The sequence below is a fragment of the Drosophila eugracilis genome, unplaced genomic scaffold (assembly GCF_018153835.1).
Source record: "Drosophila eugracilis isolate 14026-0451.02 unplaced genomic scaffold, ASM1815383v1 contig_2147, whole genome shotgun sequence".
NCBI lineage: Eukaryota > Metazoa > Arthropoda > Insecta > Diptera > Drosophilidae > Drosophila > Drosophila eugracilis.
This window is the reverse complement of record NW_024573030.1, coordinates 2,500,907-2,528,311: the sequence shown is the minus strand read 5'-3', so window position 1 is coordinate 2,528,311 and position 27,405 is coordinate 2,500,907. Positions and strand designations below refer to the sequence as shown.

The 27,405-nt window shown below is 36.3% G+C and overlaps 4 protein-coding genes across 6 annotated transcripts; 2 read left to right on the top strand and 2 right to left on the bottom strand.

Moving 5' to 3' along the window:
* Positions 1–7,751: 7,751 nt before the first annotated feature.
* Positions 7,752–8,409, top strand: LOC108104921. The gene has a single exon (XM_017211271.2). It carries the CDS (start codon positions 7,870–7,872, stop codon positions 8,173–8,175), a length of 306 nt encoding a protein of 101 aa, XP_017066760.1. The 5' UTR covers positions 7,752–7,869; the 3' UTR covers positions 8,176–8,409.
* A 4,368-nt stretch (positions 8,410–12,777) lies between these two features.
* LOC108104930 lies at positions 12,778–18,269 on the bottom strand. Its single transcript, XM_017211283.2, is given in 4 exon segments — positions 12,778–13,953; positions 14,010–14,318; positions 15,352–15,558; positions 17,772–18,269. Coding segments are annotated over 4 exon segments (1,653 nt in total). The 5' UTR covers positions 17,913–18,269; the 3' UTR covers positions 12,778–12,957.
* Positions 18,270–24,041: 5,772 nt separating this feature from the next.
* On the top strand, positions 24,042–25,095 carry LOC108104928 (antigen 5 like allergen Cul n 1). Of its 3 annotated transcripts, none has more exons than XM_017211282.2 (3): positions 24,042–24,225; positions 24,378–24,724; positions 24,785–25,095. In XM_017211282.2, the coding sequence occupies exons 1-3, from the start codon at positions 24,115–24,117 to the stop codon at positions 24,999–25,001; spliced, it is 675 nt and encodes a 224-aa protein (XP_017066771.1). In that variant the 5' UTR covers positions 24,042–24,114; the 3' UTR covers positions 25,002–25,095. The 3 variants fall into 3 exon arrangements, with proteins under 3 accessions (XP_017066771.1, XP_017066769.1, XP_017066770.1); XM_017211280.1 differs by having other exon boundaries at positions 24,044–24,225; positions 24,309–24,724; XM_017211281.1 differs by having other exon boundaries at positions 24,050–24,225; positions 24,312–24,724.
* Positions 25,096–25,168: 73 nt separating this feature from the next.
* On the bottom strand, positions 25,169–27,353 carry LOC108104926 (malonate--CoA ligase ACSF3, mitochondrial). The gene is made up of 3 exons (XM_017211278.1): positions 27,152–27,353; positions 26,905–27,094; positions 25,169–26,795 (listed from the first exon to the last, which is right to left on the bottom strand). The coding sequence occupies exons 1-3, from the start codon at positions 27,227–27,229 to the stop codon at positions 25,225–25,227; spliced, it is 1,839 nt and encodes a 612-aa protein (XP_017066767.1). The 5' UTR covers positions 27,230–27,353; the 3' UTR covers positions 25,169–25,224.
* Between the last annotated feature and the right edge of the window lie 52 nt (positions 27,354–27,405).

Below are 27,405 nucleotides of genomic sequence, written 5' to 3'. Positions count from 1 at the left end.
CAGTGCACTAATGAAAAAAGTGGGTATAGGGGCTTAAAGTGTTGGCTGTAAGCTGCATAAAAAAGTCATTGTTTTAGCTATTGTTTGACAAAGTTAGAGCTAAGCAACGGCAACGGCGAAATACCAATTTCTGACAGAAATTTTCAATATTCCATACGAGGTATTGCATTCCTCATTTATATTACATACGTATGAACGTTCCAGTGGCATTAGCTGCTTATGTCCCCATCATCGGAATCAGTGACCGCAAGTTCTGGGTTCCATCCTCTTGACCTCTTGTATGTTTTCCTTTTTTTAGCTTCTGTCATCGCTATTCGCAGCACAGAATTGTTTGCAACCAACTATGAATTGCATAGTAGTAAAGTGATATAAAACTAAATAAAAATGGAAATTGTAATATTTTATGTATATATTAAATACTTTTACAACTTTATCTGGTATTTTCTGAGGAAACTTTTAGACAGTAATATATATTTGGGGTCTATATAAACTTTTTAAGCTCCTGAACTATGCCTATCACATCTTAGAGATTTCGTGGGTTAGAGTGTCTTTAAAGTGTTAACCACGCCTTTTCGCTTTCAATATCATAACCCAACTCCAAATCGTGATCAATATTAACACCTTGGTGAGTCATTTGTCTGGCAATTTACAGCACTTTTTCGGCCAATATAATTTGCGCTTAATGGCCTCTCAGCAGACTCTTCGGCCATGGCCGGTAAAACTGGTAAACTGGCTAACTGGCAAACCCTTTGGCACGCATAATTCAAACGGCACAAAGTTCAGAAAACGACGCCCCTACTATGCCCCTTCAACCCCTCATTTTCAAATTAATGTTACATTTTATTTGAAGAAGAAATATAAATATTTTCGCAGCGCAACAAATAAATTTGCCAGGCGGCGCAGGAGTGCGAGCCGTGTGCTCCTTTCTCGCATTTTCGTAAAAATTATAAACAGTTGGGTGTCCCCGGGTGTCCTTGCCGCCCAGTTACGACTCCTGGTTGGGTATATAACTCCGCTCATTAGTTGCCCTACACGCAATTAAGCACAAATGGCTTTCGAGGCGGGCACACGTAGTCCTTAGTCTTCCTCTGGATCTCCTTCTACCCCTATCTTTTTGGTTAGAGCTGGGGAGCTAGAGCTGGAACTTTCTGCCTGTGGATGTGCAGCTCTATCGCTATGACAACTCGGTTTTAGCCAAGCCTCGAAGGATCCAAGAGTCAGCCGCCAACCAACCTGCTCGTTCTCCCACTCGCTCAACTATAAATCCTTGGGCAAAAGTTATTCGCAGCGGAAACATTGTCATTGCTTGCTGGCGTTGTCGTTGCCAGTGCCGTGGAAACTTTGACTTTTCATATTTCTTTGGGAAAGCCAAAAGACAAGGCAGCCAACTCAGAATAACCCAATGGTCGTAACTGTACCTGTACTTCTAACTGGTGACCTTTGATCAGTTAAAATAAAACTCTAGAAATATATTAGTCTATATATTGCCGTTCTTTGAAGATTCTCCATTAGTCTCTACACGGCTTGGACAACAACTATTACTTAAATTAATTTATAATATTAATCGAGGTAAATAGAATTAAAAACATAAAATTTGCAAATACCTTAACAATCCTGAATTATTTTCGTCGAGGTCACCATTCGACATGCACGGCTTTTTCACTTCTCCAATTGAGCCGCATAAAAATTTGTCGTTCGTAACTTCGGCGGACGGGCGCATCCGTTTTTGCGTCTGTGACTATCCTGTCCTTATATCCTTCTACCCAAAACAAAAAGAAGCAACCGGCCGCCAATTTTTGCTGTAACATTCTGGGCAAAGCCAACAAATTTATTACACGTAAAATTTCACCTGCGCAAGACTATCTTTGCCCATTTTAACGCTTAAATAAACTTTTGGCGCCCATTCCCCTCGCTGCTTTTTTTATTATTATTATTTTTGTATTTCTGGGCGTAAGCGAGAAGAGGATAAGAGAAGTGCAGATAGACACACAAAGGATTCATAAATTCATAATTGTGAAATGTGCATTTTAATGTGCTCGCAAATGAGTTGAAGACAAATTTTTGAATTATTTGAAAAATTTTGTTGATTTATTGAAATTGCCCCGCTTTGCCATGAAACCGAAACCTTCGGTGCTCCTGACTACAGGAGTAGAGAGAAGACAACTGCTTGTTGATCAGTGGAAAACACTGAGTCTCCAAACTTAAAAACTGTTGCGCCGGAGAAGTCCAAAAATTAAACTACAGGTAAAAATAGAATAAATTTCAGTTTTTGGAATTTGTTGTTTTTTGTTAATAAAGACGGGTATATCAATTTGGGAGATGGTAAGGTTGTCTTAAAAGGATTATTGAAATGGTGTTTTGAGATACACGGATTTAAAAACTGAATATTTACAATCACCATCGAGAGAGAGGTTATATGTCTTAAATCAATAAGAATATATTTGATTAAATATTTTGTACAATCAAGGACATCCGAAAGTCGATCAGTAAAATTCTTGGTCGACTGGGACGAAAATTCAGCCATGTGCATGATTCGTTTATGCCTTTGTCAGGTTCGTCAGTGAGCAGCAGTGAGAGCGGTTAGAGAAAGCGGTAGAAATTGTGGTAGCGGCAGTTTGCTGCACCTGTCTGAGGAAGTAGCCACCACCTAGCCAGGATTCACCCACTCTACCACCACCCACCCACTCAGTCTGTCCGTCGAGTCAGTTGTTTGATTTTACAGTTGTAGTCCAATTACGATTTTGAGCGCATACCAACCGCACAGATTTCTGCCTTCAGCTATATGTGTATAGTTCCACAGTTGCGGTTAGAATATTAGAATTGTTATTATATGTTAATAATAATATTTTCCATGACTTCAGTTTGCACTAGAAATAGCTATTTACAAACAATTTTAAATAGTTTTATCTTCTTTGGTACTCCAATTTATTCTTAAAAAGTATAAAATGTATTCCCCTTCAAATATTTAGTAAAAACAGTTAGGTTTTTCTGTAATATAACTATATTTTTGAACACATGTGTCCCAGCTTGTAACTGTCTGTCAGCGCTGCAGCAACGCCCTTTTCGTCCTTGCTTCTCGTCCTCAGTCGGTCATACTCCTTCCGAACGGTTTGCACGCGGTTTTCGGCCAGCTCACCACCTGGATTCTAGATGGGTTCGTAGTGGCCTGCTGGTCCTGCTAAATTACATTTTAGCAAGTTAATTGAAATGGAAATTAGTTGAAATTGTAAAACGAATTGAATTGTATGTGATTAGCTGCAGCATTTTCGAATTGGTTAAACAGCAGCAGCAACAGGAGTAAAACTGAATTTCCACCTGAAGTACTTTCGACCAAGACTGTCTTTAATATTACCAAGCACCTGGCAAATTCATCGTTAATTGAATTTTTTGGATTTGAAATTGATTGCTCTCTCTAATTCTTGAAAATTAATTAAGACTATGCAAAATGCGAATTAAGCATCACTAAATTGTTATAGCACCCTGTCATTTTTAACTTATTTTATAAGAAAACTACAAAACTACTACTACTTTTTTTTATGATACAAAAAGGATTATAGAATGCATAAATTAATTCACTAAAAATATACATTAAGATTCAAATGAAGAGTGTTTTTTTTTTTTGGGAAAAGTTACTATCTATTTGCATACTTTCCTCCCTGACTTCCTACTACTTATCATCCTCTGAAAATTTTCTTCATGTTCCACAAAGACCGCAGACAGACGTCGCGTAGCAGTCGCGTATATTTAACCATAAGTAATATTAATACCCATTTTTGTTAACCCAAAAAATAAAAAAAAAAGTGGGGAGTATGCTTTATGTGTGGGTTGGCTGGTGGGTGGCGGTGTGGTGTGTGTAAAATTATTATCCTTCACGCTTAATATGCACAAGCGGAAGCCGTCATTTGTACGCCACGGAGAGATGACGATGACCAAAACCCAGGGCCGCTGGCCATTTAGCATACGCAACTTAGTGTGAGTGTGTCCTGGTGTCTTTTTTCAGCCCCAGCGTTTTTTATGTCATCGTCCTGGTCGTCGTCTACTTATGTGCCACATGCTTCACTTTGCACTTGCAAAAATTAATGGGGATCTAACCAATTAGATTGAGCCCATAACTTGCAAAATTGCTTAACGTTTTCCAAATTGCATGCTTCTCAATGTTAGTAGCCAAATTCGCTGAATTTAAAGTATGGTTTTCATGTAACAACATTGGATAATATAGAAAAATGAAAAATGAATGATTTTTTACTCTAATAAAGATATCCAAAACTTAATCAAAAGTTTAGTAAAAAGTTATTAATGCCAGATTTAAGTTCCTTATATACTAAGAGACATTAAAACTTATTTTCATAAATTAAAAAGAAGTTTCTTGTAGTGCTTTCTCCTGCTTGCTACGTGAGTTGCCCGTTGTCCAAGGGAGCGCGTATCCTTACAAAATTAGTGCTCTTTTACATTCATATGCACACATGCATCTATCCTAGATATATATACGATTTTTTCACAATACTCGTACAATATTTTCTGTTGTAAAAAAATATTCAAAAAAAAAAGAAATTATTTAAAAATATAAAAGAGAGAGGGTAAAAGCGGACGACCGGACAGCAATCGCAACGCTGATATATAATATTATATTTTTTCTGCAACTGTTTGTGCCACTTTGGCGGAAGTATCGCAGCGACATCAGCACGAATAGAACAACCTCTCCACCGCCTTAACCCCTTGTTGCCCAATCCAGGCCCGACTTTTTCCCACAGGCACTCTCGAGCGTTATGCGTTTTTTGTATGTTTAGCAAAGCATAGAAAAGTGTATAAAAAATTGAAACCATTTTCTCATATTAAATGTGTGCCGACCGAAAGGCGGATGGGTGGAGGCGTGGCAACAGCAGTTAATAATGAGTGTAGCGCCACCCATCGTCCAAAGTTGGCATCTGGACCAAAGTAGCCAAGGACTTGAATGCAAGAGCAGTTCTTAGAAAACTATGCAAACTGTTAAACAATTACCATTTTATGGTTCTTATAAAAAATTAATGATTACATTCTATTTTTCTATTTTACATTCTATTTTTCGTTTCGATGATTATTAAAGTACCTACTAAAACTATATGGCATTAATTATAAAACGTTTATAAGTATTTCATAACTTAAGTTGATGGTAGACGATCAAGGTTTTAATATTCCAGATATTTGTTCTGCATTTTATTTATATATTTTTCACTATCCTTTCTTGGTCGAAAGTTCGTGTCGCCTTGCCACTTATCTATATAAAATATGTTGTATATATTTACTACACATATATGTATATCAGAGACACAGAGACTCGACTGCTGATTATTATTCCGCTGACCATTTTATTTGAAAGGCATTTGCCGGCAGTCACCAACACACACGAATGCGCGCAGGACACTCTCATCTGTATGGTCTTCTTTTTTCCTGCAGGCAAGGAACAAAACGACATATTCGTCCTGCATAAATGATGTAATTACAGCGCAAGATTTTTGCTATGAGCATTTTTTTTTTTTTTAAATTTCTTCCCCCGGCTTTAGCTTCTTCTTTCTCTCCATTACCCCACTCATTTAGTTTCCTCGTTTTCCTTATTTTTTTCCATCTCTTTTTCTGTGCCCTATTTGTATTCTCTGATATGAAAGAAATACATATGCTATATAAGACTTGGCCACACACACACAAGTCTGCCCAGCTTGTGAAATATTTTGCATGCTTTTATCATAATTTTAATTAAATGTGAAAATTACTATATTATTTATATATACATATGTGTTTGTAGGAGTTTTTATCTTAATGCTTTGAGTGAAACTTGAGATTGATTATGGTGGCTGTGCAGTTCTCGGTGATTTTCCCCAGGAGCCATTGTTCAAAGTTAATATACACACACAAAAAAAAAGGGACAAAAAGTTCAGATACTTTAAATTTATTTAAACCAGTCAAAGTCTACAATAAAAAAAGTGATTATTTTTTTGGTAAATGAAGCGCTGATATTTTATGGCCCCAAAAATAAAAGACCCCAAAAAATTTCAACCCACCTGCCAAACAGACTCTAATGCATTTCTAACATGGGTTAAAGGCGTAACGAGAATTGGGGGCGGCACGATGGAAAAGGAGGCGGGTTGTGATTTGTTGACACAGCCAAAGCCGCAAAAACATTGGCGGGCGTGTTAAATGAAATGAAAAGCCAAACGCGCGACCGCGAAAATCAAACAACAATAAAAAATAAAGGGGAAAACCGCAGAAAGGTAGCAGCAGCAACAACAACAACAACAACCAAACTGGACCAGGGAAATTGCGAAGGCAGCAGAAAAAAAAAACAACACACTCGAACATACACACAGAAAGCATAAGTGACAAAAAAATCGCGAGAAAGGCAAAAAATATAGAAAATTAAAAACTAATCGTATAAATTAAATTTGTTAAAATTATTTTTAGGCATCTAATAAGAACACAAAATTGTAAAATATATTCTTATAAATTACAAAGACATTTAGTCTGTAAATTTAACAATCTTTTTTTATTTTAATTTTATTCTTAATTCTTTTAATTATGTTCACTTCTGTTTTTAATATAAGTATATACATAGAAATAGAACTTTTTCTCAGTGCCCCAATATAGCAACAGAAACATGAAAAGCCACAAAGCTAAAAACAGCTAACGGGTAAACGGTAAACCAGCGACCGCCTGAATCCTGTATTCTGAATCCTTTCCTCCATGTTTTTGTGTGTGTGAGTGGTGTATCTGTGTGTGTGTTGTCGCGATGAGAAACGTGCCGATGCATAATCATTGAGGCCATTATCATTTATTTCACTCAAAGGTGTCGTTGCCGTTTCGCTTCCGTTTTGCGCCGTGTGCCACCTGCAAAAATCAAAAACACACGCACCACCAACAAAAGGGAAGTGAAAAGAAACAAGCTAATACCATCAGACATTTTGGCTTACTGCACGATCAAATTTATAAAATATTGAAGAAAAAAATATAAAACCAGAACAAGATATTTGTAAAGCACAAGGATTTTTACATTACTTAAGTAAATATTTAAATTTACTTATATATTTAAGAATATCATTAAAAAAGGATGCATTAAATATTGTAAAGTATTAAGCTTTATGATAATATGAAAAAAAACTTAATCTAAACTGATTTTTTGTTAGACTTTTAAACAAAGAAAGAAGAAATCTTAATCCATTCGCTCACCCAAACCGTTTTAGTGCAAAGCGACCCTAAAATTTACCAACGATTAACAAATAACCCAACAATAAAGCAGCGGCGATTTTACTACCGCATCTACAGCAAACAGTGTCCTGTGCTGGAAATTTATGATCCCAAATGCCTCAGTTAACCCACTCAACCAAGCCCGCAAAACCCATCGTCCTTTTGTGTGGACGATGTTCGCGATGTTAGCCTATTTGTTTAGGTCAGAACTATAAAAATCCAACAAACTATAACGGAATGAAATCAAAATAAAACATGACCAACAATTTCTATGCATAAGTCAACAGAAAAATAGTCAGAATAGACAGGAACCAAATAACTGTCTAGTACAACTGTGAATTGATAAAATATCACAAAGAACTATAGTTAGATTAGTTGTTAGACAATTGGAAAATGTAATTAACTTGGATAGGATTTTTGAAAATTAATAAACCCTTCTATGCGATTTCCAATAGTTCTACCTGGGCACTAAAAATAAACGTAGCTATCACAGCAATTAACGTAAGTTGAATGTCAAGACCTTTGTTCCAGACATCGAATATATATCAGTTACATCTGACTCGGTCAACAATAAGCATTCCAAAAATATAATACATTTATTTATTTATATTTTTCCGTCTATACTGTTTGTATGGAAGAATTTTTACCGAAGTGATGGCGATGAAGATGAATCAGAACCAGAACAAGTTCAACATAAATCAGTCCGTCGCTAGGATGACGGTGCGATTGGTCGAACCCATTGTCCCAGTGCCGCAAATGTCATCGTCAACTTTGCCAGCCCGCCGTGCTGTCGTCGAATCTTATCGGGGTCCTCAAATTGCTCCCGATGATGCCATGCTGCCCATGCCGCCGCACAAAAAGAATCAGAGTATGGGTGAGATTTTGCACGATCTACGACAAAAAGTGAAGGACCTAAAGCTCTGGCATCGAACCCTTCGCTTCCTGAAGAAACGAGTCTAGCTTGCAATTATATATATATATATATACACCAAACTGGAGGATCTGAACCATATCTTCAACTGTAATACACTTCGTTTCGTCCACGTGCAAAATCCCCAATAAACAAGTTAGAGTTGTGTTCGATTTTAAGTTTCACAAATGATTGTAGAACCCTAAAAATCGATCACATATTCTACCGTCTATCGTCGCTTTATCTACCACAAAAAAAAAGAAATATATAAGAAATTACTCGTACTTTTCATTTTCATGAGCTGATTTTATTATTCACTTGTGTTACCTAACATCCAACAAAATGGCGTTACATTAACCGAGGATTTGGTCACCATCCCACACAGTCAGCAATTTAGATGTATTAAGAGTGGAGTTGGGACATCTGGCCAGGCCCAAATCGCAAAAGGCCGACAGTGCAAACGGGAGCAACAACAAAGGCTAAAGCGAAACAAAATTTAATTCCAACACTAAAATAAGTTTTTAAAACTAAGCAGCGCGGCTTATGTCACAGAGAGAGAGAGAGAGAGAGAGGGGCAAAACAAAGCAGCAAAAAAGCCCAGCAGAACAACCACAGGACAGACTGCATTTAGAATATAAATTTAGTTAAACAAATCTCGGACGAGGCGGCCTCCCTAAGGTATGAATGCAGCCAGAGTTGCCACAGTCATGTATGAGTTTTCTAGCAGGAGAAATGCGCTGCACAAAAATCTTAGACCTTTCAAAGTTGTTAATTAATATTAAATGTTGTTTTAATAATATGTTAATAAATAACTTAAATCACTTTATAAATCACTCATAATATAATGATATATTATTTTTTCTTTTCTATTATTATTTTCTTATAACAATATTTTTCTGATTGATAAAGCCCCAATTTATTCGATATTATCTTTTATATAAACTTCTTTAGTTCAAATTATTCTTACTAACAGTTAGTTTAGGTTTCCCTCTTATACTAGCAAACTAAAATCTCGACTGTAGGGCAATGATAAAGCTTTCAACCCCAAACCCCTAAAGTGAATTTCGTTCGTTTTAGGGTTGGGGTTAACCCACCACTGTTCCGCGACCTCCCTAAACAACCTCTTTCTGTATTTTCTTGTTCTGCTTCTTTATTTTTTTTTTGTCATGTAGGCTCCTCTAGCTCGTATTCCCACATCTTTTTCCTTCCCCCGCCAACCGCTGACAAACGTCAAAATATAATTTTTGCGTGGATTTGCGTTGGCCCAGCAACACCAACAACAACAGCAACAGTAATAAATGTCGGGGGGATTGAGAAACCCCAACCAAAAAAAAAAAAAATTAAAAGAAAAAAAGAGAAACAATTTTTGCAACTGCTGCCTGCTTCTTATCTCAGGCACGTTAATGTGGCCTATGTGACTACACGGAGGAAGGGTTGCCAGCATTGCATGTCCTACTGTGAAGCATAATTTTTAATAATCTACAACACAGCCTGGCCACAAAAGGGATGGCAAAAAAGAGGGGCCGCCCAAAAATACGCGCATGCAAATGGCTTAATTTAATATATAATTATATACCCTGACAACGCGAGACGACACCCACAGAATAGGGGGATACATTAGCTAGGACCCGTGAGGGTATCTATATATTATTTATAAATAAACAAGTTGAAAGGTTTTTACCTTTGAAAATGAATAATAGTATATTTCTAGAGTAAACCCCCTCTCTCTGCGATTATAAAAACGTATTATTTCTTATCCAATCACCTCTCTATGCGATTCTCATATTTCTTAGGTAACTGAATAATTTCTGAAATGAATACAAACTTTAGTCCGTTTTCTTATATTTTAAGTTAGAGCATTTCATATTCATATAATGTAAATCCCTTGAAGCCTACTCCTGAAGTGATTTTCTTGGTTTCGGTTGTACACCTTTTTATCTGACTCCAAAGGTTTTGGCCAAAAAGGTGTTAAGACGAAGATGCCATATACACATGTGGAAGATTGTCTTGTCTAAGCTCCAGATTGATGCCGCCTTTGCCGCAAAACCCAATCCCAGGGCTGTAATTAAATTATCATGCCAACAGCATAACGCTGCCTTAACACCCCCTTGCATGGAGTTTTTCTTTTAAGAGAGCATGGGGGCCGGTGTTGTAATTCAAACAGGAGCCAACGCAACGGGTTAACATTAGCGCACTTTTACGGCCTTCGCCGGATAAGTATATGTCTCTCAACCGCTCCGCCAGTTTAGTCGCTTTTTTCTATGATTAGCTGCGAAATTTATGCCAGCCGCAAAGGCATTTAGCGGGTAGCAGTTAAAACAGCAATAACTGCAATGCCTATTTATCTTGGGGGAAACGTTACCTGAATTAAAAAGCAAATCCATAAAAGTTTTAATAGCAAAAAAGCAAAGAACCAAAAAATGTATAATTATGATTGTATAAAATTCTTAAAATATTCTCCTAAGTTTATCTTCAAAGTAAATATAATAATTTAAAGAATCTATTTCAATCTGAAAATAGTAAGTAAATATATAGATCCAATCAAGCTTTAGTCGACTGTTGTTTAAATGCATATCCAGTAAAAAAAACGAAAGGGGAAAGAAAAGGGGAGGTAAAGCGTGGGTGGCTTTCCCATCTTGGACAGCAGCTGTTGACCAAATGTGGACTTAGGACGTGCTTTTAATTTTTAAAAACTGCTCTTAAAACGCGATAAAACACGTTGAAATGGCAAATAAAGGACGGAAGAGGATGAACCATAAAAAATATTAAGTGAAGGAGAGTAAAAGATGAAAATTAGTAGAAGAGACCAACGAAGGCGAGTTACATATGTACTTAACCAGTTACATGTGTGTCTGTGTGATATATATATATATATATTTTTCATTCATATAGAGACACACACACACACACATACATGAGGAAATCCCAAGTTGGGAAATAAAAAATATGATAAAAAAAAAGGTGTGGGCGTGGGGAGGAGGGTTAGTCAGAGTGCTGGACAGTGCATCTTGAAAAAAATGTGTAAAGCGTGCATTTACATAATGAAAGATGTAGCAGTGCAAGTGTGTGAGATTTTTTTTTAAGAGTGTATGTGAGGCAAAAGGATTAGCGATGGTCGTCATGTGCGTGGCACAACCAAAAAAAAACCAACAAAAAATGGAAAAAATACGGGGAAAGGAAAAAAATTAAATTATAAAATATTGAAGCGAATAAGAAATGCGCAAGAGGGACAGAAAGGCGACAGCACTGCTTTCTCGCACAGCCACAGAAGCACTGAAAGAAATCTTTAATGCCATTACATTGCATCTATAAGTCTTTGAAGATTTTTGAAGCCATTTGAGGCGACATCAAACAATGTTAAATGGATTATTCTCTAAGATAAAAAGATGTTAATAAAACATAAAAGTTCTTTAATGTTTAAACTATATTTAAAATATTTACCAGATATTTTATTTTCAAATATTATTTTTATTAAAAAAAAGAAAAAGAAAATCTCTGAACCTTTAAAACAGGCTGATTTTCTCTTTGTGGAACCAAAATTAATGTCCTTTTAGATACAAATGCAATTTATAAGCGCCGTGTGTGTGAGGGGTCTCCAAAAATGCTTTCACATGGCTTCCATCACCCACTCAACCCACAACCCCATTTCTCTTTTTACATATTCCTTTTTTTTCGCTTTTTTCCAACATAATTTTGAATAGCATTAAAATTATTAGCTACAAATGAATAAAAAACGAGCAGGGAAGTGGGGAAAATGAGACTATGCGGTGCTGTTGGACAAAAAAAAAAAAAAAATTAGTGAGAAGGACTAGAAGTAGAGGAAAGAAATGGGCTGCTACGCCCATCATCCTTAGTCAACCCCCGAATTTTTTACCGCCCAGCAACAAATGCGCATAATGAGCTCTGGTCAGCCAGCCTAGACGGCCGTGGGAGGTTGCCATCGCAGAGATTTACGCGCGACAAGTTTTTCTTGCCCTTTTCCACAACGTAATTCTTTTTTATGCCCTATAGATAGGGTCTATAGATTTCGCCTGCTACTTGGTAAGCCAAAAACAATATAGTTTGAACTGCATTTCAAACACTTTTCTTGAATGGAAAAATCATTTTTCTATCTTTGATTATTATTTTTATAATGAAAAATTTAATTCTTAGAGGCATTTTATGGTATTAAAAACCTTGCTTAATCAATCTTCTATTTTGATTAAGATTAATTAAATCTTAGAGAAATTTTAGGGTACTAAAAATTCACTTAATCAATCTCCCACATAAGGTAGAATTTTTTGTATCTCCACCACATCCAGCTAAACACTTTTCAGTTGATATTGCAAATCCTTTTCGCTGGCGCTTACATAATGATATGTGGCCGCAGATGCCAAGTGAGGGGAAAATGAAAAATAAAATAAATTATAACAAAAAGTGGTAGAAAATAACGTCTGCTTCCTTTTTTTTTTGCATTTGCATGCAATTTGCCCGAAACGAGGAGAAGGGAACCCTCCATTTCTGTACAGTTAAGTAAAATCTCTTGTTTTTGGAATCATCTTTGATATCTTTGATCTTTGATTTGATTACAAAAACTAATATTGAAATCCATGTTTAAGAATTTCCTAAAAACTTACCAGTAAACTGCAAAGCATACAATAGATAAAAACATATTTTGGTTTTTTTAAACGTACATTTTAAAATCAGTTGTATTCTGTTATATCATGCTTGCTGTGTAATATATCAGTTAAACATAACTCTTAACTAGGCAAAAAAATTATCGATTATATAGTAAATAGGGTGACCGGTGTATATGTTAAAGTATGTATCTTATAAGCTTTATTTTTCCGAGTTTAGAGATGCATTTGATCCTCGTTTAGCTGTTTGGGACGTCGCTTTCGGCGCTTTCTTGCCTTACGCCTAAGACGATCGAATTTCCGGATCCGGTCGCATATAAAATGCTTTAGGTCATCGCCCTCGGCAGCTGATTGACGGCTGCACGACATTGTGAATAAAATTAACGAGTTTAGGTAGAAAAAGAAGCTTATATCGTAATCATCCATCGATGGTTTGCCCTTGGATCGATGATTGTTATTATGCTGATCCTTATACCGTTGCTCCCTTTCCCGTTCCTTTTGATAGTTACTAAAGTTATGCTTGCGCAACTTGGAAGCGGGACAATTGCTAGGCGATGGATGGGGTTCAAAGTTCGACCGCTGGCGCTTTGAACTGCTCAAATGTTCCCGTAAATAGTCGTAAATGCTCATGTTCCTTATGACGATCATGGTTGGTGTGGCTGTCTTCGTAATGGTAGTTATCATCGGTCCCGATTTATGCGGCGCCACATGCTGTAGATTTAGCCAACTGCCGCCTGCCGCCTGCACGCGAGTTGGCAACGATTTAGCCACTAATTTATTATTATAATTATTGGCCATCATCGTTGTCGTTTTTAATGTATTTAGCATTGGCTCATTGGTGTTATTATTGCCGATGTTGTGGCATCGGTCGCTGTTCTCTTGTTGATTTTCATAATCTTGATTGTGGTATGAATTTTGTGGGATTATTGTTGCTATTGTTTTGGATGTTTTGTGATCTACAGCAGTGACTGCACCCCGTCAATGATCAGCCACCAGCGGTCCCCAGAACATTTTCGATATCTTAGTATCGTCCTCGGTTAAAAAGAACTGACGGCCCAAGTGCACAAACTCCTTGAGCGACAATTGGCCATCGCCGTTCTTGTCTATCACAGCGAATGAAACGGCAGCATCGTCTTCGGTTAGTCCCAGACAGCGGAAGAAGAGCTTGTATTGTTCGAGATCTAAATGGCCAGTGTGATCAAAGTCCACAGCCTGAAATGGTTTTTGAATTAGCCAAAGAACAAGTAAAATTAAGAATTCAGACCTACCTTAAACAAATAGGGCAGGAAGCGACCGATGCGCTTGGCCATCTTTTTATCATTAAGACGATGATGCAGATCGGTGAGAAATTGCTCGGCAGTCACCAGATTGTATGGGGTTATCTCCCCGAACTGCTCCTCCCATGTATGTTTGATCACATCGTTGAACTCGGCAGCGACCTCCGGGGTCAAATGGCCTAGATCATTAAAGCGTTTGGCCAGCAAACTGAAGTCGTCGAAAGACACGACGCCGTCGTGGTTCACATCCAAAATGCGATGCAGAGTACGCATTTTTCGACGCCAGAAGGCTGAGTCGCCCTAAAAAATGATTTTTAAGAATTTAATTATTTGTTTTTTTTTTATTTAATATAAATGTGTATGTTTGATTTTTCGAAAACACAGGACTCCAATGGAAGATTTATTAACTAAGCTTTAGATTTCTTTTCTATTCTTAAACCAAGCTTTATTTTTATACAGCTTGCAACTGACTGAAAATGGCAAGTTAAAGCTTTTCAGACCAGGACTCGTAAGTACTGCTTTGGAGTCCTTTTGGAGAAAAGCAGTAAAAGCTGTACTCTAAGCCTTACGACTAAACTGCTTTTCAGGCTATACCTTACAGCATTTTCTGAACTGCTGTAAAAGGACTTAAAAGAAAAGCCTACGCTTTTCGATGCAATCCATTTTGTGTTTTGCAACTTAAAGCTTTTCAGACCAGGACTCGTGAGCACTGCTTTAAAGTCCTTTTGGAGAAAAGCAGTAAAAGCTATAATCCAAGCCTTACGACTAAACTGCTTACCCTACAGCTTTTTCTGAACTGCTGTAACAGGACTTGAAAGAAATGCCAGCGCATTTCGATGTAATCTATTACCAGGACTCATTAGTCCAGGACTCGTTAGTACTGCTTTAAAGACCTTTTAAAGCAAAGCAGTAAACGTTGTACACTAAGCCTAACCACTAAACTGCTTTACAGGACTTGAAAGAAATGCCAACGCTTTTCGATGTAATCTATTTTATGTTTTCCAAGGGAAAGCCATATTTAGGTATATTAAAGACCGAAACAAAGCTTTGATCTTTAAAAAGCCTGGTTTCCAAAAACCGGTTACCATTGTAAACTGACCACTGTTAACCAGATTACAATGTTATACTATTTTAAAATACCGCAGAGCAGGTTCAAAAAACGACATTGAGAGCGCGATAACCAAATTTCGAAACACGTTTCTTGGCTTGTCAAGCGAAAACAATTGAAATTTCTCAGCCACGTGGAGGTGTGTGTTTTTGTTTGTGGGTTTCTTTTATGGGTTACACATTAATATCTGAGCAATATTATGCATTTTTCAAGCAGTTCACTCACCCGTTCGCTGCGTTTGGAATCCGTTTTCTGGCGACGTCGCTCGAACTCATCGTCCGAATCGGAATCGCTATCACTTTCCACCTCACGTCGCAATTTGGTTGCTCCGCCGGATTTCTTAGAATATTGACGGACAGCCTGGACCATGGATGTTGGCATTTGATGCCACAATAGTCCATGAATATTACCACCAGTTGCCAAAAAATAGCGCTAAAATTAAAAGAAAATTCATAATATTTAAAAATGATCTAAAAAATAATGTATAACAGTAACTGACAAAATCCGTGATTTTGGTCTTAAATGTAACACTAGAACATGACCCAAAAAGCTTGTTGTTTTATTTATTTTTATTGCTATAACCCCATGCTGAATGCTCTTTATTTGTTGATATGGTTTCTATACGACCTTCGGCCCATTATGTTTTTTTTAATTACAACTCAGCAACACTGCTGTTTTCCTCTCATTTTTGTTGTTATTTTCCTATTGTTAAGGTCAGTTCTGTTTACTCACAAAACAATTCTAAACCCGATTCGTTATCTCGTTTTTTACGAGTATTTTGTTTGCCACAAAAAAAAAGAGGTGCCGAGAGTGACTGTCAAAATTGTTGTATGAGTTCTTGAAATTCATTTTACAGTTTGAGAGCCCCTCATCATTAGTAATAAAAAAAACCACGTGGCGATCATGTAACAAACAGTGGTAGATGGTAATAAAAACCAGTTGGAGAAAAAGGTTATGTAATTGGAAAAGAAGAAAAGAAATTAAGAAAAGTCCAATAAGATATTAGAGATATAGGATAAGTTAAAACAACAATGACCAGGAGAAAAAATTGCATAATTGAAAATGAAAAAAGATAATTTTAGATGCGGAAAAAAAACCGTTCGAAGAAATGATTTTTTTCTATTCATCACTTCAACAGCTTCTGTCAATGTTATTGGAAAAAGATAAAGACTTGTCTTCTTTTTAATTACAAGAGACCGAAAACTCTTGTAAACGTTTTAAATTTCAATGGCACTCTCGATAAGAAAGAATCCGTATACAGATGTTGCCAGCCACCGACGACGACGATGATATCATACCCCATATACCATTATCATAAAGTCCGCACGCTTATTTTTTGGAACCTTATTTTTCGGCTCCGCCACTTCATTTGGTTAAACGAACTTTGGATTGTTTCTTTTTTTTCGTAAACAAGTTTCTCCAAAATACGAATTAATGAATGCGAAAAAACGGGCCTCTTTTCATTTGAATGTCTGCGCGTCTCAAAAACAAAAAAACACGTTTCGACCATAAGAAAATCAAACAAAAAAAAAACAATGACAATGATGTATGTAGAAGATTCAGAGAGTCGTCGGCAAATAAAAATCAAAGTCGAGCAACAGGTCAATGTTAATCAACAGCAAAAAAACAAGGAAATACGCGGATAAAAACAATTGATAAAAGAAATTTCCTGTGATTCTAAAGCTTACTTTTTTCGAGGGAAAAACAAAATTTGGAAAAGGGGAGGAACTCTCTTATTATATCCAATGCTTTTGCGCAATAATTTCATGCAACAGAATTTGCGCAGTTTTCCGACTCTCAAACTGTGAGGAGTTTGTTGTTGTTGTTGGTGCGAAAGGAAAGCTAGCTTTCACCTGAATACACAGTGGAAAAATAACACTAAATATAATGTTGGCATAGGTGGGTTACATTTATTTGGAGTCAACATAATATCATAAATTTTGTTTTGAAACCGAAACATTTATGTAAATATTGTTTATACATAGTCGCCGGTATTTTTATAGTTAACAAATAATGTAAACAAAAAGGTGTAGGCAAGACATCAAATAAAAGTTACCTTTTGAAATTTTAGAAAATAACCAGCGCTCTTTTTTCAATGTAATTTTTCTTTTGTTTGTCTTTCGGTTTTTGGTTTTATTAAGGTAAATGTATATTTTGGCGCCTGTCTTCAAATTTATTATTGATTGATTGAATTGCTACGCCCTTTAATGATTGATATTTAAGACATTGCCATTAGACAAATGAACGTTCTCAATCAACCGTAGAACTTTTATAAATCCGAAACTTTTTATCTACAAAGCCGCTTTCGAAGAAGTTTTTAATAATTGGAATAGAATTTTTTTAATAAGCAAGATTTATATAGAATGTACAATTATACAATACAAAAATTGAAGTTTTCCCGTAGAGGTCTTACAGTTTGTGATACACTGTTACAGTTTATTTTCACTGGCCTCATTTCGTAAACTTCCCTCTCCTAATTTTCACTCTCCGCTTCCCCTGCTATATTTTTCCTCCCCACCTACTCTTCCCCTTTTGCTTATTTTCGAATTGCGATTCTATTTTTCTGGTTTGTTTTTGAGTTTGTTTCTGGGGAAACCGTTTATTTGGATGTTTTTAAGCAGAAAACTTGTGTTTTTGTAACTTACATGACAATCACTGTGCGAAACGGGCGTATTTGGGGGCGGGGAGGCGGTCTGCTGCAAAACGCCGACAGTTGCGGCCATGTTGCGTTCCAGGATTTCTCTCGAAGTGCGCAAAATGCTACGGCTTACAATCGAGAATGCCATTTTGTTTTTTGGTTAAGTATTCTTTTCTTAATTTTTCCTCAATTTTTGATTCTTCTCCTTATAGTTTGAAATGCACTGAAGAAAATGTGCAACGTTGCTTTTTTTATGGTATTTGTTGTTTAACTCTTGCTGTTGTCTTTATTGCAGCGCGCATTTAACAACCGGTTTTCTTTTGAAGATGCACCACAAAAAAATGTTTTCTTTGATCGTATATTTTATTACACTTTTTTTCGGTAACGTATTTTGTTGATTTCTCTGAGGTATCAGTTCTTACTGTTTTTTGAATATTGTTTTTTTTTTGGGCTTGGGAGGAAACACAACCGTTCGCTTAAGCGTTCGAATTCGTTTTGAAAACCATCACTGCGCAAAGAAAAGAAGTTGACGTCGACGCCTGTAAAAGCAGAAGCGGTCTTTCAATGTGTGTGTGAGAGCGAGAGTGTTAGTGTGTTTATATCTGTGCATGGGCAGCATAAGAAGGGTGCGGGGACAACAACAGCTGCTTCTTGGGATTGTTACCAGAAACAGACCATACATACACAGTTGCGGCCAAGAAAATAGTAAATAGTTACAACACCGAAAAAATTAAAAAAAATAATATTTAAGTTTGATGGTCTTTGAATTATCATGAGAAACTAATATTATAGGTTTTAAGTATTTGAATGTTGAAAATTTGTATAACCCTTAAACATTTTAAATTACAAGCTGAGAATTTTACATGTTCTCTTTATCGTGACCAGTGCTGTATTACGGTTCACATTCGCTTACATACACAGACAGACCATGTAAGCCGGTTGAAGAAGAAAATGAAGCAAAAGAATAGGAAGAAGGAGCAAAAGCAACAGCAAAAACAAACTAGCGTACAAAGCAGTGCTTGTCAAACCTCGCTTAAATGCTAAATTTTATACGTTTTCATATGGAAAGACCAAAGGAAAATGCATTTAATAAACATAAAAACAAACATATGCAGAAACATAACAGTTTACCATTGATAATGTAAACGAAAGAAAACAAAGACAAAAACAAAAACCAAAAAAATTCAAAAACACAATATCATATAATGTGCGTATTTAGGTCGCTGCGTGTGACAAACTGTCGGTCCAATACAATATGCTCCAACTCACCCTTCATCCCTCGCACCATGCCCTCCATAAAGTACCCCCTCAAATACACACACGGACAAGATTGAAGAAACACCCATGCATACACGCACAAATAGTTTCTGTCTTTCCGTTTCTATTCTACTTCATTGCTCCACGAAAAACGCATTTTTGTACGCACATTTGCGGTCAAAATTATAGTTCTGTTACAAGGTTTTTTACTTCTACTAATTTTTAATATTACTATACATATGTATGTTCATGCAAATGTAGTAGGTATAGTCTCAAAGTAATATTACCATATCTTTTTCATCAAAATCAATCAAAATCAGTAACCCGAAATAGCACTATTAGTAGTACCTCAACTGTTGACTCCTCCACTCTTACACACTTGTTACATATGAACATACGCATGTATGTAGTTGTACGTGTGAGATTGTATAATAGTCTTGATCAAATAGAGCGCCAATGGACTTGGACCCAAAAAATAACCGAAACAAAAATAACAACAACAAAAAGAACGAACCAAAAAAAAAAATAAGGATTGATTTAAATTGGACCTATCAGTTGGCCGGTAAAAATTAAAGGGAATTATCTGCTCCACTAATCTTCGACTATAGTGGTCGTTTTAATCGTATTCATTTGCCCATCAAGATCAATATGCCTCTATAAGCCCTAAAAGTTTGGCAAGCACTGGTTCCGCGTAGAAGTGCAACATCTTGTGTACAAAATGCAACAAAAATGGAAGGCCCCCCTTTAACTATACCGTTTTGAATGCGGCAAACGGAGTGCACTGCACTCTGCGGAGGCAAAAACTTGGAATACAGACAGAAAACCGAAACATGCAAGCTGGTCGGGAAGTTTCCAAAGCGGTTTATGCGAAGGTCATATCATGATATCTTTAACTAAATCCGGTTATTAAAATTTTGGAACATTCTCTTCTAGTACAGTCGGATTTTAAAGAATTCTTGACCTTAAAATGAAGAATTTTTCGCCGGTTACAGATTTTAGAAGGAAAGAATAAAACTTTTTGCATACATAATTGACATTTAAGAAAAAAAAAACTTCTACAACAGTCATAATATATGATATAGTATCAGTTTCCAACGCCTAAACATTATTAAAGATATCTTGTGAATAACTGATCGTCCCTCTATTCCGCATAAACGTCACTTGTTTTGGGGTGGCCGTACAATGTATGCTTGGAACAAGAACAACCGGCGCATCGACTGTCTGCCTGAGGTCTGCTGACTTTCCAAGCGTCACGTAACGCTCAGGTCCAGGGACAACAATAGCAACACAAAACAACTGCAAACACATGACCACCAAAAACAGGGTCTCAGCTATATAGTATATATATATGTACGTATTGTATAGAGTGTGTGCAGTTTAGCATGCGCCCGCTACAAATACATAAATTATAATCTATTTGCACCGCTGCACCTGCAAAAATAAATAAAACGAGAATGGAAAAAAATAAACACCAACAAAATTGGAGCCACACGACAGTCTAATGACGTCACATATGGAGCTATTAACATTACAACCACGATCCACATGACATCTACTGCTCTATAAGTAGCTCCAAAAAAAAATTCAATTGCCGAAAATTAAAATGCGTAATAAACAAGCGCGCGGAAAAATAAGGTGTGCAAAGTACAGTACATACATATTCTCGGGGATATTGTTTAAATTTAAATATTTATGGATTTTATGTTTATTTATAAATTGTATTGATATTGATTTAAAAACTACCATAAAATAATGCATCATAATATCTTTTATGAGTCTGATGTTAAATACAGAATTCTTATAAGTTTTTTTCGTATATAACACCCAAAAATATCAGATGTGATTATCTTTTCACTGCTACCTTAGCTGGGGACCACTGTATTGTAATTGTAAGTCCGCTCCCAAAATTTGTGCTTCTGTATTAAACATGTGTATGTTTTTGGGCGTGTGCCGGGGATCTAATCGGTATGGTTGGATTGATGTTGACACACACACGTGTGTTTAGGAACGACGCGTAGTGCCCAGACCAAAGAATATTGGACAAGATCGTCTCGAAAGGGAAGCCTTGTGCTTCATGCTCTATGCTTTTTTTTTTTTTTGGTTTTTGCTTCTGCGTGTCTAGTATTTCTTGTCGTGCTCTTCAAGGTCCGCAGTTTCACAGTTTTGATGCCATTTCAGATTTCCGCAACGCCATTAAAATGATGTGCGTATGTGTGAGTTGCTTGAGAGTCTGGTGTGTTGTTGTTTTCCCTGCTTTTCAATTTTTTGGCGTACGTGTTGCGCCCCAACGCCGGCTCAAAAAAAAAAAGTTAAAAAAAAACAAAAATAATAAAAAAAAAGAAAAGCAAAACAAAAAAAGAAAAACAACAGCAACATGTGAGCGATTTTATTATTGTTGGTCTTTGATGCTATTGAACTGAACTGGCAACTGTGGAATTTAGTTTGTGTTCTGGTTATCTAGAACTTACCAGAAATGTAACAAAATCAGATATCAGATTAGCAATTTCAATAGAAACAATATCATTTGATAGATTATATTAAAATTTTTAATATAAATTTGTATATTTTCTCAATGTTTTCCATGAGTTTTTGAAGAGTTAAGAATTGTTTTTCTCAGTATGCGGATTTTGGCACGTCGACACACCGGCGACAGAGGCAGCGACGACGGCAGAGAAGTCGTGCTGCGCCTTTACATTAAATGACATAAAATTAAATTGCGTTGTGGAGTGGTGTGTGTTAGTTTTCCAGTTGCCTGCACCACCAGAAAAACAACAGCAACAAAAAACTAGAAATGCCAGCGACTACGTGCCACTTGCAACGCATCCTTTTTCCTAATATTGTGGTAGGTTTTCATTTTTCCTAATTGATAAAAATATATTTATTTTTAAGTGAAAATACGAAGTGAAGCACTCTTAATTAAGGCTTTTAAACAAAAAGGATCAGGATTTAAAACAGCAAATAGAAGCAAAACCGTAAAACCTTTTTAATATGTGAAAATTAATAAATTAAACAATTAAATAAAAATAGGATAGAAGCATACATACTTAAATGACCAATAAATCTTTTCCGCTTGAACTCTTTCGTTTCACCTACAAAATAGGTTTTGCTAAAATGATTTATTTCTTTGAGTGTACTAAATTAAATTACAGCTGACGGTCGCCTTATCAGCGACCTGCTTATAATGGCTGATAAAACCCGAAAAACAATAGCAACACCGAAATATAAAAATAACAACACATGACTTTCCTGACCATTCGCGGGTTACAAAACTCAAAGCCGAGAGATAAAAGCCAGACCAACTTTAATGCAAAGATTAGGCCAGAAAGCAAATACGATTTGAAAATGAAAAGGGCAAACAAACACAAAACAGATTTGGAAATTGGGAATTGCTTTTCGAAAATGTTCGGTAAATAAAGTGACTCTGGAAATTCAAATCGCATTGTTTACCATTTTTCTAGGCTAAAGGGTTTGGGGAACCCACTAAATAATTTTGTTTTAAGCGAAAAAAACAGCTTATTATTGTATTAATAAATATATTTTTTAGGGCTATCAATTTTTCACAAAAGTAATATAATTTAATCTTCTTCTCGAACCAATAAAAAAATAAAGAAAAAAGAAACTTAATGAATCTTTCACAAATCACTAAAAGGATCAAAGAAAACTGACAATTTCCTACTGAAATAAATCAAATAAAAGTCTATAATTTGGGGATTATAAATGTAAAATCAAAAGATTTATGGCATTTGCCTTCGGTGGTAATGATAAATTAATTCAATTATTTTTTATTTATGGCCAATAAACACACTTTTTAGGGCTTGTGCAATTGACCTTCGACCACTAACAGCATTCTGAAAAAGGGAAAGAAAACAAAAAACAACAACGTGGCCCAGAAAAACAAAACAAAAACATGTGAAAAATCTAAACAAACATGTGAGTTTTTTGGTGTATCTCACACAAACATACTTATAACCCTGACGACAGGCGATTGAAAGCTCCTTAAGTGCCAAGTGGAGATCCATCACACACTGAAAAAATAAGATTATATTAATACAATAGTAAGGTTTTTATTTTTTCGACTTTAAACATTAATATTACATTATTCATATTATAAACTTTAAGAGCAATAAAAAGGTTTCGGTTTCAATTTTTTGTAGACTTCTTTGACACGTCACAATTTTCCCTGGAAATACTTATAAAAAATTAGATAAAAAACTATAAAGATAACTTATATTAAATATTTTTAACATATTTTTCTCTGTGCAGAAAGCAACTCCCGTTCAGCATAATTGTAAATTGGTTTTTGCTTTGCCGCCGCTTGCTATTTTTAGCTGGTAAATAGAATTTTTTGCTTTATCTTCCAAGAAGAAGAGTGAAAAAGGGTAATTTTGTAACGCCGACGTTGCCACCGGCACGTTAACACAAAAAATTGTGCGTAAACAAAATTGTAAAAAAAAAAATGGGTAAACAACAACAAGCCATCAACATCAACAAACTTATCGAAAACTTAACAATGAATTATAATCATTCTTTATGGGGGCGGAGAGTAGCATTTTGATAGCCATTTTGGTATTCGTTATTTGCCATAAACATTTATGTAATGATTAATTCATCACTGATAATAATAAGGTTAATTTATTATTATTCAATACTTGAATGCGCGCCATTTATAGTGTTGTAAAGTGTTAATTTTTACGTCGATCTATCGATAAATTACAATTCAGGCTATTGCTCAATCGAATTTAAGTGTAAGTTAAACATCGTTATGGCTTCATAATAAATATATTTTTTGCAATCTACTATAATTTTTAACATTTTTACAAATATGTTCAAAAAGTTGAATGCCGTTTAACTTTTTAATTTAAATAATTTCATATTTAATATGATTCAGAAAGCCAATAGCTTATCTCCCCAATTCTCAACGTTGGCAAATGGATATTCTGAAAATGTGAATGGGTAATAACTTTTGAATTACTGCAACTTGGTCGTGCAAAACTGTCTAGAGATAAAATAAACCAAGCCGTCATAAAATTTTAGAATGCATATAGACATATATAAACAGTTTGCAATTGGTAAAGAACTGAAAGAGTTCCAAAATGTTGGACTCTACGGTTTTTATTTTATTCTTAAATTTTATGATCTATTGTATGGCTGATAATTACTGCAGACCGGATCTTTGTCCCAGCAGAATCAACCATATTGCATGTGTAAGTGACTTCTAAGTACAATTTTTGTTCAAAATTAAATTTGTATAAACCAAATTCGGTAATATATTTATATAAATTGTAAGCAGCAAAATCGAAACGGCTCTTTTGGTACCAACTGTCCAAAAAATGTTACTGTTGTTAAACTCACTCAGGATCATAAAAATCTTCTAATCAAGGCTCACAATATAGTGAGACAAAAATGGGCCAGTGGCAAGGCAAAGATTCGAAGGCTCGCCTGCAAAATGGCTACTATAGAATGGAACAAGGATTTGGAAAATTTGGCACTACTAAATGCCAAAACCTGTCTTATGGAGCATGATTATTGTCACAATACCGAAAAGTTTCGTCAATCTGGTCAGAATTTATTTGCAGCAGGATTTTGGAAATCAATGCCGATCACCACAAGGGAATTGTTGGAGATAGCAGTTCAGATGTGGGCTGGTGAGGAAAGGGACATAAAAGCTTCGGATTTGCAAAAGTTACCCGTGACTCAACCAAAGTTAGTTATTTATTTTATACACTGAACCCTAAATAACAGCTGCATTTATTAATTCTTCAGAGTCATAGGTCACTTGACCGTTTTGATCAATGAAAAAAATGATGCCGTGGGCTGTGGTCTTGTTTCTTATACAGTTGGCGAAGATCGGAAATTCAATTTGGCCTGTAACTACGCCTATTCAAATGTCTTGGGGCAGAGTGTCTATAGCGAATGCCCCACAGCAGGCAGCAAGTGTCGCAAGGGATTAAACTCCCAGTATCCAGCATTATGTGCGTAAAAAATAAATTTATAGTTTTAGTCTATTACTACCAAAGTTATATATTATAAAAAGATCGAAAAGGACCAATAATCATTAAGACCCTTAAGCTATATTATACATTGTATGATCGTTTCAATTGAAAATATTTAAAATTATTATTGGTATATGGCAAAAAAAGATATTTTGGATAACATTGCGAAAAATCACATGAATTTGAAGCTAAGTCTGACTTAAGACTAGTCTATTTCGATACGAGAGTCTTGAAAACAGTGGGGCACTTGTGTGCCGGCAGATGGCGATAGCAGTACGTTTTGATTGCATCCAAATCTATATCCGCATCCGGTGGTACAATGCATATAACACCAAGACGATGGCCCCACAACTTATTTGGTATACCCAAGACAGCCACATCGTTGATATTCGGATGTGAGATCAATACCTTTTTGATTTCTGATCCATACACCTTATAGCCGCCAACAGTAAAGACGTCACTGGTTTTGCTCAGAAAATAAAAATTTCCATTCTGATAGGCACAAATGTCGCCGGTTTTAAAGAAATCATCTTGAGGATTGTCTTGTTGAGTGGATGATGTGTTAGCCGGTACGATTTGCTGATTATTGATGGCCAATGAATTGGATACCAAATGCGAGCCAGCTATCTGAAGTTCACCAATTACGGTTTGGGCCAAGCATGTATCACCGCCAATATCTTCAACCTGTATAAGACCATGATCCACAGTTCCACCGAGTTCGTTCTTACAGGTTATAAGTTCAGCACCCTTATTGCTTATCAAACGGGCTGTTACTCCCTTTAAAGGAGCACCCAAAGTTCCCGGACGATAATCATTTAGGGCTGAAATACTTGAACTTGCCGAGGAACTCGATGCCGATGAAGATGTACTCGAACTATCACGATGGGGTTCATCCAGAGTATGACCCAAAACCAAACCAGTTTCAATCATTCCATAATATTCGTATATGTTTTGTCCCGTAATCTCGCGCCATCTATAAAACACCGAGTCCGGTAGCAAGGCATAAGCGGTGGCCATCAATCGGATCTTATGTCGGCAATGATTCACAATATATTCAACCATTCGCGAATCTTTGGAAAACATTTTCTCATATTCGGCAATCAATCGTTTGTAGACAATGGGCATGGCCAAAAAGAGAGTTACACGCTGTTTAGATGGACTATTTATGCCTAATAGAGCGCTCCAAGCATTATGTCCATCAAACTTTTGCTGTAGTACAACATTGCCGCCTACATTTAGAATTGCACCCAAGGCAGCATGCATTCGATTCATGGATATAATAGGCAGCATACAATCTGCAGGTCCCAAACGCCAACTACCGATCAAACATCGTATCTGGGCATCGATATTACGATGCGTCAATAGCACTGGTTTTGGATTATTCACCGCATTAGGCGTATAGATTAGCATTGCCGGTGCCTTAGCATAGAAATCACTTGGCAATGTACTCTCCGTTAGGATAACTCCCTGAGTTCCAACCAACTGCTTGGCATACATCGATGTTGAGGATACACTCTCAGCCGTTGGTACGAATGCGTGATCCAATATAATGGTGGCCGATTGCAATCCCTGCGATAACTCCTGGGCAAGGGGCTCAAATTCTGGTGTGGCTATTAAAAGTTTGGTTTTGCAGCTCGATGCCTGACGACGCAGTTGATCCATCGCTTGGCCGGATTCTAGGGGTACTGCCACCTGACCTGAAATCCAACAGCTCCACTGGATAGTAACCCAAAGGGCGTTATTTGAACACAAGTATGTCACATTTGATAGCGAGGCACTGCCTATAAGGGTAAAAATATATATGAACCGATCGATATGCATATTATCATATATTAAAGATATCTTTAGCTGATTCGATATCTAAAAAAAAACTTAATTTAAAAAACTTACCGCATATATTTGAGATCTGGATGGCCAGACGTTTGGCGGCCAAATATAACTGGAAATAGGTGTATTCTCCTGTGATGTCCTTTACAGCGATCTCATCCGGATAGAGCATGGCCTTCTTGAACGTGGGCACCACCAGATTACTGCGTTCATCCTCATCAAAGCTATGACGCAGCTTTTCGATAAAGCCATCCTAGAAAAAGGGATCAAGGAATTAGAGAACTAAGATTTATAAAGTATTTATGCTTACCTTATGAATTAATTCAGCGGAGCAAAGACGTATCCAAGGACGCAATTTTAATTTGTGGCAACGTCGCAGTAAAAGCATCTTTTTAAATTTTTTTTCAATATTTTTTTATTAAGTGGTGTTGGTGCGAAAACACTTAATAAGAGTAGATGGTACGGAGAGCAGAATTTAGCTCCGATTTTCAATTGCTATCGCTTGAAAAGCCAAAACGATTCTGAAATTTCTACCATGACATACTTGGGAGTGCAAAAGACAAA

What these genes read in the sequence shown, in the direction of transcription:
- LOC108104921 (XM_017211271.2), top strand. Translation starts at nt 7,870, where the DNA reads ATGGCGATGAAGATGAATCAGAACCAGAACAAGTTCAACATAAATCAG.
- LOC108104926 (XM_017211278.1), bottom strand. Translation starts at nt 27,229, where the DNA reads ATGCTTTTACTGCGACGTTGCCACAAATTAAAATTGCGTCCTTGGATA. An exon ending in CCGCTGAATTAATTCATAAG is followed by an intron (nt 27,095 to 27,151) that starts GTAAGCATAAAT and finishes CCCTTTTTCTAG; the next exon opens with GATGGCTTTATCGAAAAGCT. An exon ending in CCAGATCTCAAATATATGCG is followed by an intron (nt 26,796 to 26,904) that starts GTAAGTTTTTTA and finishes TTACCCTTATAG; the next exon opens with GCAGTGCCTCGCTATCAAAT.
- LOC108104928 (XM_017211280.1), top strand. Translation starts at nt 24,115, where the DNA reads ATGTTGGACTCTACGGTTTTTATTTTATTCTTAAATTTTATGATCTAT. An exon ending in GAATCAACCATATTGCATGT is followed by an intron (nt 24,226 to 24,308) that starts GTAAGTGACTTC and finishes ATAAATTGTAAG; the next exon opens with CAGCAAAATCGAAACGGCTC. An exon ending in TTACCCGTGACTCAACCAAA is followed by an intron (nt 24,725 to 24,784) that starts GTTAGTTATTTA and finishes TTAATTCTTCAG; the next exon opens with AGTCATAGGTCACTTGACCG.